We start from the raw sequence: 15,613 nt of genomic DNA, 5'->3' as shown, positions 1-15,613 counted from the left end.
CTGCTTTGTGACGTCATACACCAACGTGCATTGAGGCCCTTGTAAGGACTGCTTTGTGACGTCATACACCAACGTGCATTGAGGCCCTTGTAAGGACTGCTTTGTGACGTCATACACCAACGTGCATTGAGGCCCTTGTAAGGACTGCTTTGTGACGTCATACACCAACGTGCATTGAGGCCCTTGTAAGGACTGCTTTGTGACGTCATACACCAATGTGCATTGAGGCCCTTGTAAGGACTGCTTTGTGACGTCATACACCAACGTGCATTGAGGCCCTTGTAAGGACTGCTTTGTGACGTCATACACCAACGTGCACTGAGGCCCTTATAAGGACTGCTTTGTGACATCATACACAAACACACCACATCCGGGGGCTCGCTCTAATGAGTTGAAAAACATTCCAAGGGGCAATTCAGTGGCCCTGTATCTACACAAGTTTTTTGGGACGACCTCCGGAGGGAGAATACTAGCGGGGGGGGGGGGGGGGGTGATGACATTAAACGCCAGGAGGTCCGTGGAGCCAGAAGCAAAGATGACCCAAGGCTGGCCCCATGAATCCTCAGGAGGCGTGAAAGTGGCAGGAGCTTTGAGCTTTTGATGCGTCTAAGAGAATTAATGAAGCAAGGTAGAAATTCCTACATAACAGGTACCGTGTACAAACTTCACATTCGTCAGTCCTGCACAGATTCCGAGTAGTACTCGCAATCAGCCTTAAGTTGAGATTTGCAGAAGCAAAAGCTCTGATCAATTAAGAGTTCAGTTATTGCTCAAGCAGATGAAGTATCACTGAAAGTTTTATTTTATTTTTTTTCTTAATATTTCGAGTCACTTGCAGAGTCAAGGACCTCAAGAAGGTGTACTGCACTAAGCTAAGAGTTTGTGATAAAGTTAAGACTCGTGACAAATGGAGACTTGAGTCGCACACCGATAACAAGTGCGCATTAACTTATTGTCCAAGGGATAGGCTGACCGGGTGTTCAACTCCCCCCACTCGCCTCGGCACTCTCGCAGGCCAATGGCAATTTCTGGTTCGGACTGCAGAAGGTTGGAATCGCACCACCAGGAGCAGGCAACAAGCAGCAGTGGTAGTGGTGGATGGATGAATTTTTATTATGAACGGGTGTTGATTTACCTTGCATCAACACCATCCTCAACATCACTAACAACATTCAAAACATCATCAACATCAAAATCATTAACACCATCTTCAACATCATCAACATCGTCTCTCTCTCTCTCTGTCTCTTTGTGTCTCTCTGTGCATATCTCCCCGTCTCTTTCCCCATGCCTCTCCCTATCCATCTCTCTGTGTGGCCATGTATCTCTCTGTCTCTCTGTGTCTCCGCTGTCTCTGTGTCTCTGTATTTCTCCCCGTCTCTTTCCCCATGCCTCTCCCTATCCGTCTCTCTGTGTGGCCATGTATCTCTCTGTCTCTCTGTGTCTCCGCTGTCTCTGTGTCTCTCTCTCTATTTCTCCCCATCTCTTTCCCCATGTCTCTCCGTCTCCAACTCTCTCTCTCTGTCTCTCCATGTCTCTCTCTGTCTCCCTGTCTGTGTCTATCTCGCTTTCGGTTTGAGCGGTCGATGTCCCGTAGAGGGCGGTGGAAATGATAAAACATTTTTTTTTTTACAATGAACATTAAGTAAATACAATTAAACATCCCGGCATCGAGTTGCAGTTTGTAAAATTAACTCTCAAATTACAATTCTCGCTACGCATCATCACACGGCGGATATACGCACAATCGTCGTGTTCGGCAAAGGAATGACAAATCCTCTTCAAGTCAAAATATTAAAATATGATCGCCCGTGAAGAACCAACGGTGAACGAGCAGTTAACAATGAACACCGGCAAAGTGGCTCAGTGGAAAAGGGGGCCAGATTCAATCCCTGGTTGACGCAGCCCATCATCATCACAACTAAAGTGAGCACCACTCTGCAGGGAAGTGAACCTGCAGTGTGCCACAGCTACCGCGCTCCTTTCCTCTCGCACATCCAGCCCTCTCACTCTCTCCTTCATTTCTACCCCACACCTCTCCCTCCCTCCCCCCCGCTCACCCTCTCCTTACAGCACCCCGTGTCCCTCTCACTCTCTCCCTCCCTCCCTCTCCTGGCCTCCCTCAGGGCTCCTAATCGGAACGAATCTCCCCAACAATCTCAACAGACCCCTCTGCCTCTCTCCCTCTCCACCTCCTCTCCCGCCCTCCCTCTCTCCACCTCCTCTCCCACCCTCCCTCTCTCCACCTCCTCTCCCGCCCTCCCTCTCTCCACCTCCTCTCCCACCCTCCCTCTCTCCACCTCCTCTCCCGCCCTCCCTCTCTCCACCTCCTCTCCCGCCCTCCCTCCCGCTCTCTCCCTGTCGGTTCCTAATCGGCACGACCCTTCCCGGCAGCCCCACGGCGCCCACGGCCGCGGCGATCTGCCGCAGCGTCCGTCTCTGCTCCGCCGCCGCCCCCGTCTGCGGCCGCCCCCCCTCCACGTCCCGGCGGCCTCCCTCTCTCGCTCTCCCCACCTCTCGCCTCGTCGCCTCCACCGCCCTCTCCACCAGTCTGTCGACCGTCCTCTCGTTCTCCCTCGCGGCAATATCAAACCGAGCTTGCTGCGCCTCGGTCCTTGGCCGCGAGTCGCCGACCCTCTGATCCACTCGCCTCCTCGCGTCTGCCTGTCTGTCCCACGCAGCCCTCTCCGCCTCCAGCCTCTCTCTCCCCGCCTCCTCCCTGTTGAGCGTCCTCTCTTCGCCAATGGCTCGTCTCACCCACGCCGTCAGCAGCCTGGCTCTCTCCGCGTTGGGCATCGCCATCTCCACGTCCTCCCCGCGGGGCACCGACCGGTTCACCAGCCTCCTCACGGGCATCTCTCTCCGCCACTGGTCCCTGTCTGCGATGAGCCCCTGTCGGGCCCGCACGCCCGCAGCAGCCGGCTCTCTCCTCGGCTCCCTCTCGACCCCCCTCTCTCCCCTTCGCCTCGCTTCCTCCTCCCTGCCGCGTCCTCTCCTCGCTCCCCCTCCCCTCTCCATGGCGCTCCTCTGGATGCCGCTTCGGCCCACACACGCTTCCCGTACCGTCACAAACATCGCCATCATCGTCAAAACACACGTACACACACAGATACACACGCAGATACATACACACACACACAGACACACACAGATACACACGCAGACAAACACATATAACAATAACCGCCATTCACCACTAAGTGGCGGTGATGTCACCACGACGCTTGTGCCAGGCAATGTGCACCCTGAGGCCACGTGAAGTGTCGAACGCCCGCTGGCAGGAGGTCACGGGGCAGACCCAGGTGCCACGGGTCGACTGACTGAGATGACTGGCTGATGCACCACCTGTGCCCCCTACTGTGTCAACCCGCTGTGCTTTAGCCACCCGGCGCTCAGCTCGTTGTTGTGAGCGTCGCTCCTCCGCCCTCCGTTGTTGTTGGAGGGCGACTGCCTCCAACTGCCCAGTAGCGTCCTTCACGAGCCTCCTCCACAGAGGCCGATCTTGACACCGCTGGTACCGGTCATCGGCAAGTCCACTCAGCTGTACCACATCACTCCATCTCTTTTCTAGCCCGTGCCGCGCCCGCTTAGCCCCCTCAATCCGGCCGAACAGAAGCTGTTTCGGCATGCAGTGGCTGGGCATGCGGGCTACATGACCCAGCCATCGCAGCCTTGCCCGCCGGAGGAGCTCACCGATGGGACCTTGCCCAGATCTTTCAAGGATTTGTGAGCTCCTCACACAATCCAGTCTGGTTAAACCCAGGATGGATCGCAGGCAGGCCAGCCTAAATGTTTCTAACCGGCGAAGGTGTTCCATTAGGGGGGTCCACGTTTCGCAAGCGTAGAGAAGGGAGGGAATGACCGTGGCCGAGAAGACCTGAAGCTTAGTGCGGAGCGACAGACCAGGTAGCTTCCACACAGTGTTACGCAACCGATGAAAAGATATTGCCGCTCGACTGATTCGGAGTGAGACCTCTGCTGTTAAACTGGAGCCAGTCATAAGCACACTGCCCAGGTATGGGAAACTCTCCACTCTCTCCACAACTGCCCCATCACCGATTGGGAGTTGTGGGGGTGATAGTGTCCGATGGTACAAAATACCCAGGCAGGTGCTTAGTTTTGGTGGGGCTGATGGTAAGGCCCCACCTCTTAGTGGCACGCTCCAGTCCCAGCAGCAGCGTCTCCAACTCCTCCTCTGACTGAGCAGCTATTACCAAATCATCAGCATACATAACGTGGTTGAGCAATAGGGAGCCATCCCTTGACCGCACCCGGGCATCGATCAGCCTTCCATTATATCTGTACCATATGGAGATTCCCCCGGTACAGCTATTGAAGGCTTCACGAACTACGTGGTCAAAATAGATGTTAAATAATGTGGGAGCCAGAGGACACCCCTGTCGCACCCCAAGGTGTACAAAGAATGGCTCTGACTCCCGGCCACGTAGTTTTACCCGGGCCCGCTCACCATCATGAAGGTCCTTAATGATCGTGAGCAGAGGGTCAGGTACTCCAAAAGCACGAAGCACAACCCAGAGCCCAGGCCTACTGATGGTATCATAGGCCTTGACCAGGTCAATAAAGCAGAGATGTCGGTCTTGTTGGAATTCTCTACACCTCTGCTGTAGCAGACGGACAGAAAATATGGCATCTGTGCAGGACCGCCCTATCCTGAAACCGCATTGGGGCTCCGCAAGCCTCTCCTCAGCGTGCCTGGCAAGGCGATGCTGAATAATCCTTGCCAGGACCTTTCCCGGCACACACACACACAAAGACACACACACAGACACACACTCACAGACACACACACAGACACACACAGACAACGCTAACCGCTACACTGCAATGCGTTACGCTTCCACGTGCGAAGATCACGTGACAGATTTGACGTCACAGCACCAACTTACCCGCTTGAGGCTGAGTCGACCTAGGGGAGGGCCCAGGAGTGCTGCTGCTGCTGGTGGTGGTGGCCGTGAGCGGGAATCGAACTCGGCTCGCGCGCTCAACGACTGCGCGTGTTGGGGGAGGGGCGCACCTCTGGTTGGCTGTCCCGGTCACGTGACGCACTTTAACCAATCCGTGCAACGTACATATTTGGGGAGGGGCGCACCGTCTGGTTGGCTGTCCCGATCACGTGATGCACTTTAACCAATCCGTGCAATGTACATTTGTGGGGTGCGCACCTCTGGTTGGCTGTCCCGGTCACGTGACGCACGTTAACCAATCCGTGCAACTTACATTTTTTGTGAGGGGCGCACCCTCTGGTTGGCTGTCCCGGTCACGTGACGCGCTTTAACCAATCCGTGCAACGTACACGTTTGGTGAGGGGCGCACGCTCTGGGTTGGCTGCTTGGTCCCGGTCACGTGACGCACTTCAACCAATCCGTGCAGCGTTAGCAGCAGTAACGACAGAGCTGGGTGTTTGTATTATGGCTGTTACACATTTCACTTTTGTAGAGTGGCAATGTCGTTAGTGCAAGGCAGAGTTGGTAGTTAATTGTAGTGTAATTATTTTTTACAATTTTGTACAAGTAACATGATAAAGCGTTATCTTTCAGCTAACCAGAGTTTTGATGAGTGTTAAGAGATTCACATTTGTATGCAGCCTCTGGCAAAGAGGCATCTGTGGGGGGCTAATGCCCCCCTCCCCACTACGTGGGGGGGGCTGATCTCCCCCTCTCCCCTCCCCATTACTTGAGGGGGGGCTGATCTCCCCCTCCCCACTACGTGTGGGGGGGGGGCTGATCTCCCCCCTCCCCACTACGAGGAGGGGGGGGGCTGATCTCCCCCTCCCCACTACGTGTGGGGGGGGGGCTGATCTCCCCCTCCCCGCGAGCGGGTGGGGTGTGACGTCAGTGCCCCCCACTCACGGCTGTTTAAGAGTTAATGATTTATACTAAGCCGTCGTGTCAACAAGGCTGTGCCACAACACGTATTGAGTACAATTCTTAAAGATTGTGTGTCTTGTGTGTGTGCGTTGTTCCTCAAGGCTGGGATTTAGAATGAAACCGTGCGAATTTTCACCGTGTTCATAGTGTCATCTTCATTGGAAGCTTCCTTCATTAACAGAACTTCCCAGCTTGTTGAGAGAAACATCAAATAGTCCACTCAACACAAATACAGTTGTGTAACTTTAATAACGCACGTTGATATTTAGCGCCTGCTAATGATGCCAGGGCTGGGCACACAGGAAGGAGTTTGTGCAACAGCGTTGTGTAACAGTCTGAATGTGTACATCATAGCCTGTCAAAGACTTGGTGGTGGTGATGGTGGTGAGGGTGGTGGTGGTGAGGGTGGTGAGGGTGGTGGTGGTGATGGTGGTGTAGGTGATGATGGTGGTGGTGATGATGATGGTGGTGAGGGTGGTGGTGGTGGTGAGGGTGGTGGTGATGGTGGTGAGGGTGGTGGTGGTGAGGGTGGTGGTGGTGAGGGTGGTGGTGGTGGTGATGGTGGTGAGGGTGATGGTGAGGGTGGTGGTGATGGTGGTGGTGATGGTGGTGAGGGTGGTGAGGGTGGTGGTGGTGAGGGTGGTGGTGGTGATGGTGGTGATGGTGGTGAGGGTGATGGTGGTGGTGATGGTGGTGGTGGTGAGGGTGGTGGTGATGGTGGTGAGGGTGGTGGTGATGGTGGTGGTGAGGGTGGTGGTGATGGTGGTGGTGATGGTGGTGGTGGTGAGGGTGGTGGTAGTGATGGTGGTGATGGTGGTGAGGGTGGTGGTGATGGTGATGGTGGTGATGGTGGTGGTGAGGGTGATGGTGAGGGTGATGGTGGTGATGGTGGTGGTGGTGATGGTGGTGGTGGTGGTGATGGTGGTGGTGAGGGTGGTGGTGATGGTGGTGGTGGTGATGGTGGTGGTGAGGGTGGTAGTAGTGATGATGGTGGTGGTGGTGATGGTGGTGGTGATGGTGGTGGTGAGGGTGGTGGTGGTGATGGTGGTGAGGGTGGTGAGGATGGTGGTGATGGTGGTGGTGGTGAGGGTGGTGGTGATGGTGATGATGATGGTGGTGGTGGTGGTGAGGGTGGTGGTGATGGTGGTGATGGTGATGATGATGGTGGTGGTGGTGATGGTGGTGAGGGTGATGGTGGTGGTGATGATGGTGGTGGTGATGATGATGGTGATGGTGGTGATGATGATGGTGATGATGATGGTGGTGGTGGTGATGGTGGTGATGGTGGTGCTGGCAAGGGGGTTGACAGGCCTCATCAACATCTGGGTCTATGCAGGAGGACCATAAACCCCTCACGCAGACTCTGGGTCATCCTCGCCGCGGCTACAGTCAAAACCACCCAACACAAAGGTGATCACTGCATCATCATCATCATAATTACAACAATAATAATAACAATAATAATAACAATAATAGGGGTGGGGGGGTTCCCTTTTTTTTCTGGCAACAAAACTGAAACCTTTTTACAAGGATTCATGTCGCTACATTAACCACAATACCTGCAGTCAAAATGTAAACAAAACACAAACACTATGATAATATTTACGTGGCATTGTCCTTCAAACTGATTGGTCCACACCTGATGATGATTGCTTCTTGTGTTGCAGTCGAAACGTCGTGAGAATTTTATTGTTTTATATTTTTATTATTTTATTGTTTCCCTTCTACGTGGTGTACACAAACAGTGTGATTAACATGGTGTACACACACAGTGTGATTAACATGGTGTACACACACAGTGTGATTAACATAGGTGTACACACACAGTGTGATTAACATGGTGTACACACAGTGTGATTAACATAGGTGTACACACACACAGTGTGATTAACATAGGGGTACACACACAGTGTGATTAACATAGTGTATACACACAGTGTGATTAACATAGGTGTACACACACAGTGTTGTATACGGCCCTTTTTCCACAATTAATATCCATAAGAATATTTACGGATGCATACACCTAGATTTCTTTTTCCTTTCTTTCGTGACAAACAATATATATATTTTTTTAATGAATCAAACCAGTAAGCCAGAAACACGAAAAACCAGATGTCGGTCATAAACAGACCATTAAAGAATAAAGAAATAATAAAACTCTCAAGGCGAGGATGTAACAGCTATCGGCGAAAATCTCCAGATGAACAAGAGTTTGATGGGCCCCTTAGGAAAGGTCCCTCCGAGGTCAGAACACCAAGAGAGCAGACACCAGACGCCAACAGGGTAAATCGTATACATATTCTTTTCCTTATTTTCCAGTAAAACAACAAAAAAATTAAAAGGCAACAACAAGAATAAGATAAAATTAGCGATCCTAACGCTCACTCCAATTAAGAACAGGCCACCAGACACAACAGTGAATTATTATCCAATGATTAATTCGCTATCAAATGATTTTCACCTTTAATACTTTTACTGTTAAAACAAAGCTTGGAGCAAGAATACCGAGTCACATCAAAGGTTATCGAGAAGGAATGAGACAACGGGCAAACTTGCGAAAGAGTTTAAACAATATTCCAAGCAACCCCGACCACATTTGTCTCTCTCACAGCGGGGAGAAGCAGGAATTGCACCTTATCACAAGGGGCCATCTGGAAAAGCCAGCCGGGTTTGATGAGGAGACACACCCACCCCACACACGGCAACCAGGCAAAGAAAGTTTTAAAGAAAATTGCAAAATAATATTAATAATAACAACGTGTTAACCTTACACGATATTCCATTATAGAACCTTACAGAACCAAGGGATATGGATTCCAACAATCAAGAAACGGACCTCTTAAACTCAGGATGATAATTATTTTTCTTTTTATAATTCCATCATAACAATTCGAACCTCGGTAAAACCGAGAGGTGTCGGGAGGACGCAGTTACAAACACGAGTCTTGGCGAACATGGGACCAAATGGTATTTGAGCAATATAAGTCAAAAGTATAAAGAGGTGCTCCCGGCCACCTTTGTCTTTCCCTGCAGAACGTGATAAAATGCATACGCTCGGAAGAGCATCTTCACTTGGAAATAAATCAAATACTATGAATCACAAGCAGGATCATAACTGTGTATGATAAGATACCAACTGTGATGTGAAATGTTAAACTTAAAAAAAATCTTAACCATTTCTTTGTGCGTCGGAACGCGTACGGAAAAGGGGGGGGGAACCCGCCCCTCTCTCTGGGTGGAGGGATCAGACAACCAGACGCCACCAAGATGAATCGAGGTGTCTGTTGTCTTGATGTTTATGGCTTGAGGAAAGACCCGAACAGGACCGTGTCATAAATGACACACACACAAACATACACACTGACACACGAACCCCCCCCACCACCGACACACGAACCCCCCCACCGACATACGATCAGATCAAAGATAGCTCCACCTCGTGAGGGGGAGCCGAGAAGGGGAGAGATTTTTGGCATAAAAAGGAGCCGTTTCAGCATTGAAACCAGCTCGTCAGCCCTCGGGGCCAACTCATCAGCCCTCGGGGGCAGCTCAACAGAAGAAGACTCATCTCAACTCAGCTCAACAGAAGAAGACTCATCTCAACTCAGCTCAACAGAAGAAGACTCATCTCAACTCAACTCAGCAGAAGAAAAACTTGACCTGTCGCTCGCGAGCGCAGCGTCAGCTACTACAGCAGCGGAAAGAGCGCGCGCCGGCGTAGCTCATCCAGCAGTGGAGGAAACTGCTGTCAGCGAATCAGCACGGGCGCGTTCGCGCATCTTCAAGGAGAAAGAGCGCGGCCAGCAACGCCAAGCAAGAGCGTGCAGCAGCTCAGCCAGCAGTGGAGAGAAACTGCTATCAGCGAACCAGCACGGGCGCGTTCGCGCGTCTTCAAGGAGAGGAAGCGCGCGCCACCAGCGTGCCATCAGCACCAGCCATCAGCACCAGCGCGCCGCTGCGGGCGTGCTTCTAACGCCGTCTACCAGACGGTCATCTCAGCTACAACAACGCATCTACTCGTTCACCAACGTCCGTCGAGTCCGAACCAACTACTGAAAGAAGAATCAACTGATACGTATGATACACTGCCCCCCACTACACACAAACCAGACGTCTGCTTGACGCAAAGAATCGATTCCGAACATTGGCCTACTCTTTCACCACTCACACCATTCAACACACACACACACGGGTCATTAACAAAGCCTAAAAACCTCAAGCCATTGAACCATCCGTGATTGTGGAAACATCGCAACGACCGAGTGAATAATCTATCGTTTTTAAGAGTGTTCATAATTTTCTCTGTAATGTTGTGCTGGGGCTGTACTTCTAACCGCATAAATTACCAACTGACCCATTAACAAGGATTCATTCTTGGTACCTCACCACGGAGCGCCGCTCGCGGGGTTGAAGAGCGGGTTCAACCGGTTCCCTGTCAGGGGTCTGGCCACAATCAATTAAAAGATTGGCCCGAGATAAGGATCTCAAAAGGAAACATCGCCACCCATTGAGTCGCGTTGAGAAGTTGATTAGGAATACTTGAGTCGTTCGTTAATATTTGTCTTTCTGCATAATCTTGCCGGTATCCACGAATGAAATAACGAATTCAGACGCATATTTGTGCCTCCAAGAATAATACTGGTTGGAGTGCCCTGTCAACGAGTAGCATTGCATAATAATCAGTCATCCTATTGTTAACAACGTGACAATAATTGCATTAAGGGCCGCGCATGATCAGTGACCGAATGCCGTTTTGTGTGACAATTCAAGTAACGAAGCATTGCGGCCATCGAGTGGTGTCGATAAGGCAATTAGAAGTATTCCAGTCGAACGCTTTAAATTCATAATCGTTATGAATCAATGAACGAACATCAACGTGGTACTGTGCTGACGATTTCAAGCATAATAACTTCGCATATCAGAATGTATTAAGGATTGGATACGAATCAAAGACCAAGTGCCGTGTTGTGTAACAATTCAAGCATACGAGTTTGCATATTATAAAGTTAAGGTTTGATAGAATAGTTCGCATGTTTTTAATCTCTCTCTCTCAACAACCGATCGATTGCGTTACGCGTCGGGAATTAACCACAGGTGCCGCTATCGAGGTGAAACAACGCAATCGTGATGGTATCGTGTTAACGCTGTGTTGAAATTCCAAAATCCCGAGATTGAGTTTTTCATATTATCCAAAAATTAAAGTTAGCTAGAAATAAAATTGATTAAAGCAGAAGGTTTGTGTGTGATTCTTCCTGAAATTCTGCATAATATTGTTCTGCGTATGAGATCTGAATCCTGGGGACCTATCATAAGCACACAATCACCACACATAATCCATAACACACATAATTCGTAATGTTCAATCGAGAGTAATCGTATCCTTATCGATAATACGGAATTAAAGAGCAGAGTCGAATCGACTCTCTCTCATTCACGCTCACAACGCCTGCGTCACTGCATACGATTAATTGCGTCATTCCAATTCATAACACAATCCTCGTCACCGAGGCTCGACCTGATAATCCATAACGACCGGCATTATCCTAACCACGCCCACTCGCATAAATTAATACGATTATCTCTCGAATCAGCATAATTTATGCGCATAATTACACCAATTAACATAATTTCGGATAAATTATGCAAATCTCAAATTTCATTTAATTTTCATTATTTTCATCAATTTTCATAACACCTATATATACAACATATTGGGGGCGTCGTCCGGGATCTCTCGCAGACAGTTTATGCTTGAATTAAGGAACAAATCACTGTTGTATTAACCAAGGTTTTATGATCTAACGTTGCCCTGTGACTGTAACGGGTGTAAAGCAAACAAAAAAACGCACTCTGAAGGGAAATTCCAGAGTAGCAGGGTATAACAAAGACAATTGAAGTAAGATTATTTGCTCGAGTCAAACTGACCATATCCTGTGATACAATTGTTTATACGTACTCTGAAGGGAATACCAGAGTCACAGGAGTCGAACTGATGCATTCTGGATACAACTGTTTTGATATGCACTCTGAAGTGAAATTCCAGAGATGCTCGTATTAAGAGTAATTTTTGAGTGGATTGCGGGATATTGGGAACTTGTACCAAAACGGTCAGGCCGATCTGCTACAGAGCAAACAAATCAGGGAGACACATGGAAGGGGAGCTGTATTGATGACATTGGGACACTGCTTATGAACTGGATAAAATGGGAGAAAAGCGAACACGATGTAAAAACATCAGGAATAGCTACGCTGAACTCAGACCCTCTCGCACAGACAGACAAACAGAGATTATGGGATGAGGAAAATTTCGGAAAAGAAACAGGTGGGACTGATAACCCCGAAGTCAGAGTGAGACAGAATATCAAAACTAAATCACCAGGAGATTATGTACTAATAACGCGAGAAAGGGCGGAGCCGAAGCTCCGAGGCAACTCTCCAGGAAAACGCACACCACGCACAGACGGCCGACACAAACATCGCGACAGGCACGACGCACCAGACAAATATAAATCAAACACCCCACAAAAACCACCTAAGTATGAGCCATGGGGAAAACAGGAGTCACCGAGCAAAGTTGACCCACGTTACAGGCGCAAAATACACTACAAAAATCATGTTAAGCAACGCCACCGTGATGTTAATGACTCATCCGAATCTGACTCGGATGACGATGATCAACTTTCCGAATACTCGTTCAGTAGTAACACTCTGAACTTGATGGACAAAGCTCTCGTCAGAATTCCCTATTTTGATCCACACAATAAGAACAGGGACATTCACACTCACATCGCAACGGTAGAAGCAGAAGCAATGATCAGGGGTCTGAGGAAAACGGATGAAAAAGCGAGTTTGCTGAAACGCAGCTTGCATGGACAGTCCATATCATGGGTAAAGTCGCTACCATACGAGGTTCGGAACGATTTTAAAAAGCTGAGCCTGGCAGTGATTCGGAAGTTTGGAGAATATTTAACACTGTCTGAGGGATTTAACTCTGCAAAATCTATGACCCAGTGTGCAGACGAGGATCCTCGGGATTACCTCATGCGATTTAAAAGAGCGTACTATGCGGGCGATGTGGATCAGTATCACGAAGGTGACAAAAGGTTCAAAATTATGTTTTTTGGATCTTTGAGTCCGGAGATTACAGAAATTGTGGGAATGGTCTTGAATCCAGAGACAGCCTCCTTAGACCACATAGTGGATCGGGCACACATGGCTTGGCTGTACCGGGCTAAAAACAATGATTTCACAGCACACAGTGAACGGGACAAGGCAACCAGCCTATCAGACGAAAATAAAAAACATGTGAGGCATTTGATGCACGCAGGCCCACAGTGCAGAAAACAAAAAGCACCCACGGATTACCAACATAATTACATACACGGGTGGTCAAATAACAATTACACGAGACAATGGCACGCAGACCAGGAGCGATCGCAGCATGCAGGGACGCGTATTTGCGAGAATCGCAACGTGTGGAGACCACGAGCAAAGTCAGACCAGTGCTCAATTCCACGGCACACAGACCGAGAGCGTTCGCAGCGTGCAGAGACGCGTATTTGCGACAATCGCCACGGGTGGAAGCAAAGAGCAGGACCATATCTTCACCCAATGCAGCGGCACACAGCCGGCCAAAATTACCCACACAGATGGCGAGATAACAATTACGGTCGACAGTGGCACATAGAGAATGGGCGGCCACGACACACAAAGACACATAATCGCGAGAATCACGGCGTGTATAGGCCAAGAGCAGAATCACGCCGATTCCCCATTCCACGATACACAAGGGGCACACATGGCTTGGCTGTAACAAAGAGGGTGACATGGGCACGTGACAAATCGCTCACACTGGTTGAGAGGAAAATGACAGGGAAAGAGGTGTCCGCTGATCTGAAAAAAAAATCACAGCCCTTGGAAAAAATCAAGCAGGCTGGAGGTTACAAACAGAACCAAGAGGGGAACCATGATTGTGGAAAACTAAATGCGCCATGCACACGCTTTGATGTGGTGGGGAACGCGAGAGTCGCTCCCGTGGTGAACACACCTATTGAACAAGGAAAATTAACCATGAAGCGTGATCTAACAGGAAATGATAACCAACAGGATCGGGAGGAGAAACATGCTTGTTTGGTAAATGGAAACGCGATCAATTGTGTCGCAAAATTGCGTGAGAATACTGTAAAAGTGCCAGGGAAACGCGTTACGGAGACAAAAATCCATGACGGATCGGGGAATGTGTGGAAATCCAGCACACGCAAAAACATGGAATCGAATCGAGGCATGGAATCGAATCGTGGTACGGAGTCAGCAAATCTGCACATGGCTGCGGAGAAGGCAAATGACCCCAACAGTCGAGCACGGAAACTCGTGTTGTGTACTAATCCTGGTGGCGCTCGACATGGCTTCACGCCACATAAACCCACAGGGAAGGCGAGGGATAAAAAAAATTACCGATACGAACCAAGGAACCGTGCTCATTTGGCTAAAGCCATACCGACGATGAACCAAAACGACGATGTGATGATGTTGCATGGAAAGGTCACAGGTTACTCGAAAATACCTGGTCATGAGAAAAATTATTCTGTACTTTTGACCAAACGTGGCAGTAAGGTTGCCAATAACTTGGTAAACATTAAACAAAGAGATGCCAGGAGGGAAACGGTGTACCACCGGGCTCGAAACCGCTATCCAGTGTTTCCCAGGAACTGAAACAAAAATCAAAGCAATAATTGATAAGACCCGATGTAACATGTTGCCTTAATTTTTCTCTTTTTCCTGTTCTTTTATTTTCTTATTTCAAATGTAATCATGCTAAGTTGTGACACGTACGCGCGCGTTGTAAGGAAAAATCACAAACTTGAAGACAATCGATAGTTCATGGTGGAAAAAGGCATTTTTCTTTAATATTAAAAATAACCGGTGGCAGACCACCGATCATTTTTAAAAGGGCGGAATGTTGTATACGGCCCTTTTTCCACAATTAATATCCATAAGAATATTTACGGATGCATACACCTAAATTTCTTTTTCCTTTCTTTCGTGACAAACAATATATATATATTTTTTTAATGAATCAAACCAGTAAGCCAGAAACACGAAAAACCAGATGTCGGTCATAAACAGACCATTAAAGAATAAAGAAATAATAAAACTCTCAAGGCGAGGATGTAACAGCTATCGGCGAAAATCTCCAGATGAACAAGAGTTTGATGGGCCCCTTAGGAAAGGTCCCTCCGAGGTCAGAACACCAAGAGAGCAGACACCAGACGCCAACAGGGTAAATCGTATACATATTCTTTTCCTTATTTTCCAGTAAAACAACAAAAAAATTAAAAGGCAACAACAAGAATAAGATAAAATTAGCGATCCTAACGCTCACTCCAATTAAGAACAGGCCACCAGACACAACAGTGAATTATTATCCAATGATTAATTCGCTATCAAATGATTTTCACCTTTAATACTTTTACTGTTAAAACAAAGCTTGGAGCAAGAATACCGAGTCACATCAAAGGTTATCGAGAAGGAATGAGACAACGGGCAAACTTGCGAAAGAGTTTAAACAATATTCCAAGCAACCCCGACCACATTTGTCTCTCTCACAGCGGGGAGAAGCAGGAATTGCACCTTATCACAAGGGGCCATCTGGAAAAGCCAGCCGGGTTTGATGAGGAGACACACCCACCCCACACACGGCAACCAGGCAAAGAAAGTTTTAA

General features: G+C 48.9%; 1 protein-coding gene across 1 annotated transcript; it reads right to left on the bottom strand.

Moving 5' to 3' along the window:
- Positions 1–562: 562 nt before the first annotated feature.
- On the bottom strand, positions 563–4,998 carry LOC142908563 (uncharacterized). Its single transcript, XM_076059322.1, has 3 exons — positions 4,908–4,998; positions 2,286–3,053; positions 563–606 (listed from the first exon to the last, which is right to left on the bottom strand). The coding sequence occupies exons 2-3, from the start codon at positions 3,016–3,018 to the stop codon at positions 563–565; spliced, it is 777 nt and encodes a 258-aa protein (XP_075915437.1). The 5' UTR covers positions 3,019–3,053; positions 4,908–4,998.
- Positions 4,999–15,613: the final 10,615 nt, after the last annotated feature.

Source organism: Petromyzon marinus, unplaced genomic scaffold (genome assembly GCF_048934315.1).
Source record: "Petromyzon marinus isolate PM22_M1 ecotype Great Lakes invasive population unplaced genomic scaffold, UKy_Petmar_22M1.pri1.0 PM_G_Scaffold_1, whole genome shotgun sequence".
In the NCBI taxonomy this organism is placed as follows: domain Eukaryota; kingdom Metazoa; phylum Chordata; class Hyperoartia; order Petromyzontiformes; family Petromyzontidae; genus Petromyzon; species Petromyzon marinus.
Note: the sequence above shows the minus strand (reverse complement) of the source record. Positions and strands in the feature narration are given on the sequence as shown.

Bases quoted from the DNA above. Each gene is read 5' to 3' on its own strand.
- LOC142908563 (XM_076059322.1), bottom strand. From the start codon at position 3,018: ATGGAGAGGGGAGGGGGAGCGAGGAGAGGACGCGGCAGGGAGGAGGAA. The intron at 607-2,285 runs GTGGGAGAGGAG...TAATTCTCTTAG, and splicing joins AGGAGGTGGAGAGAGGGAGG to ACGCATCAAAAGCTCAAAGC.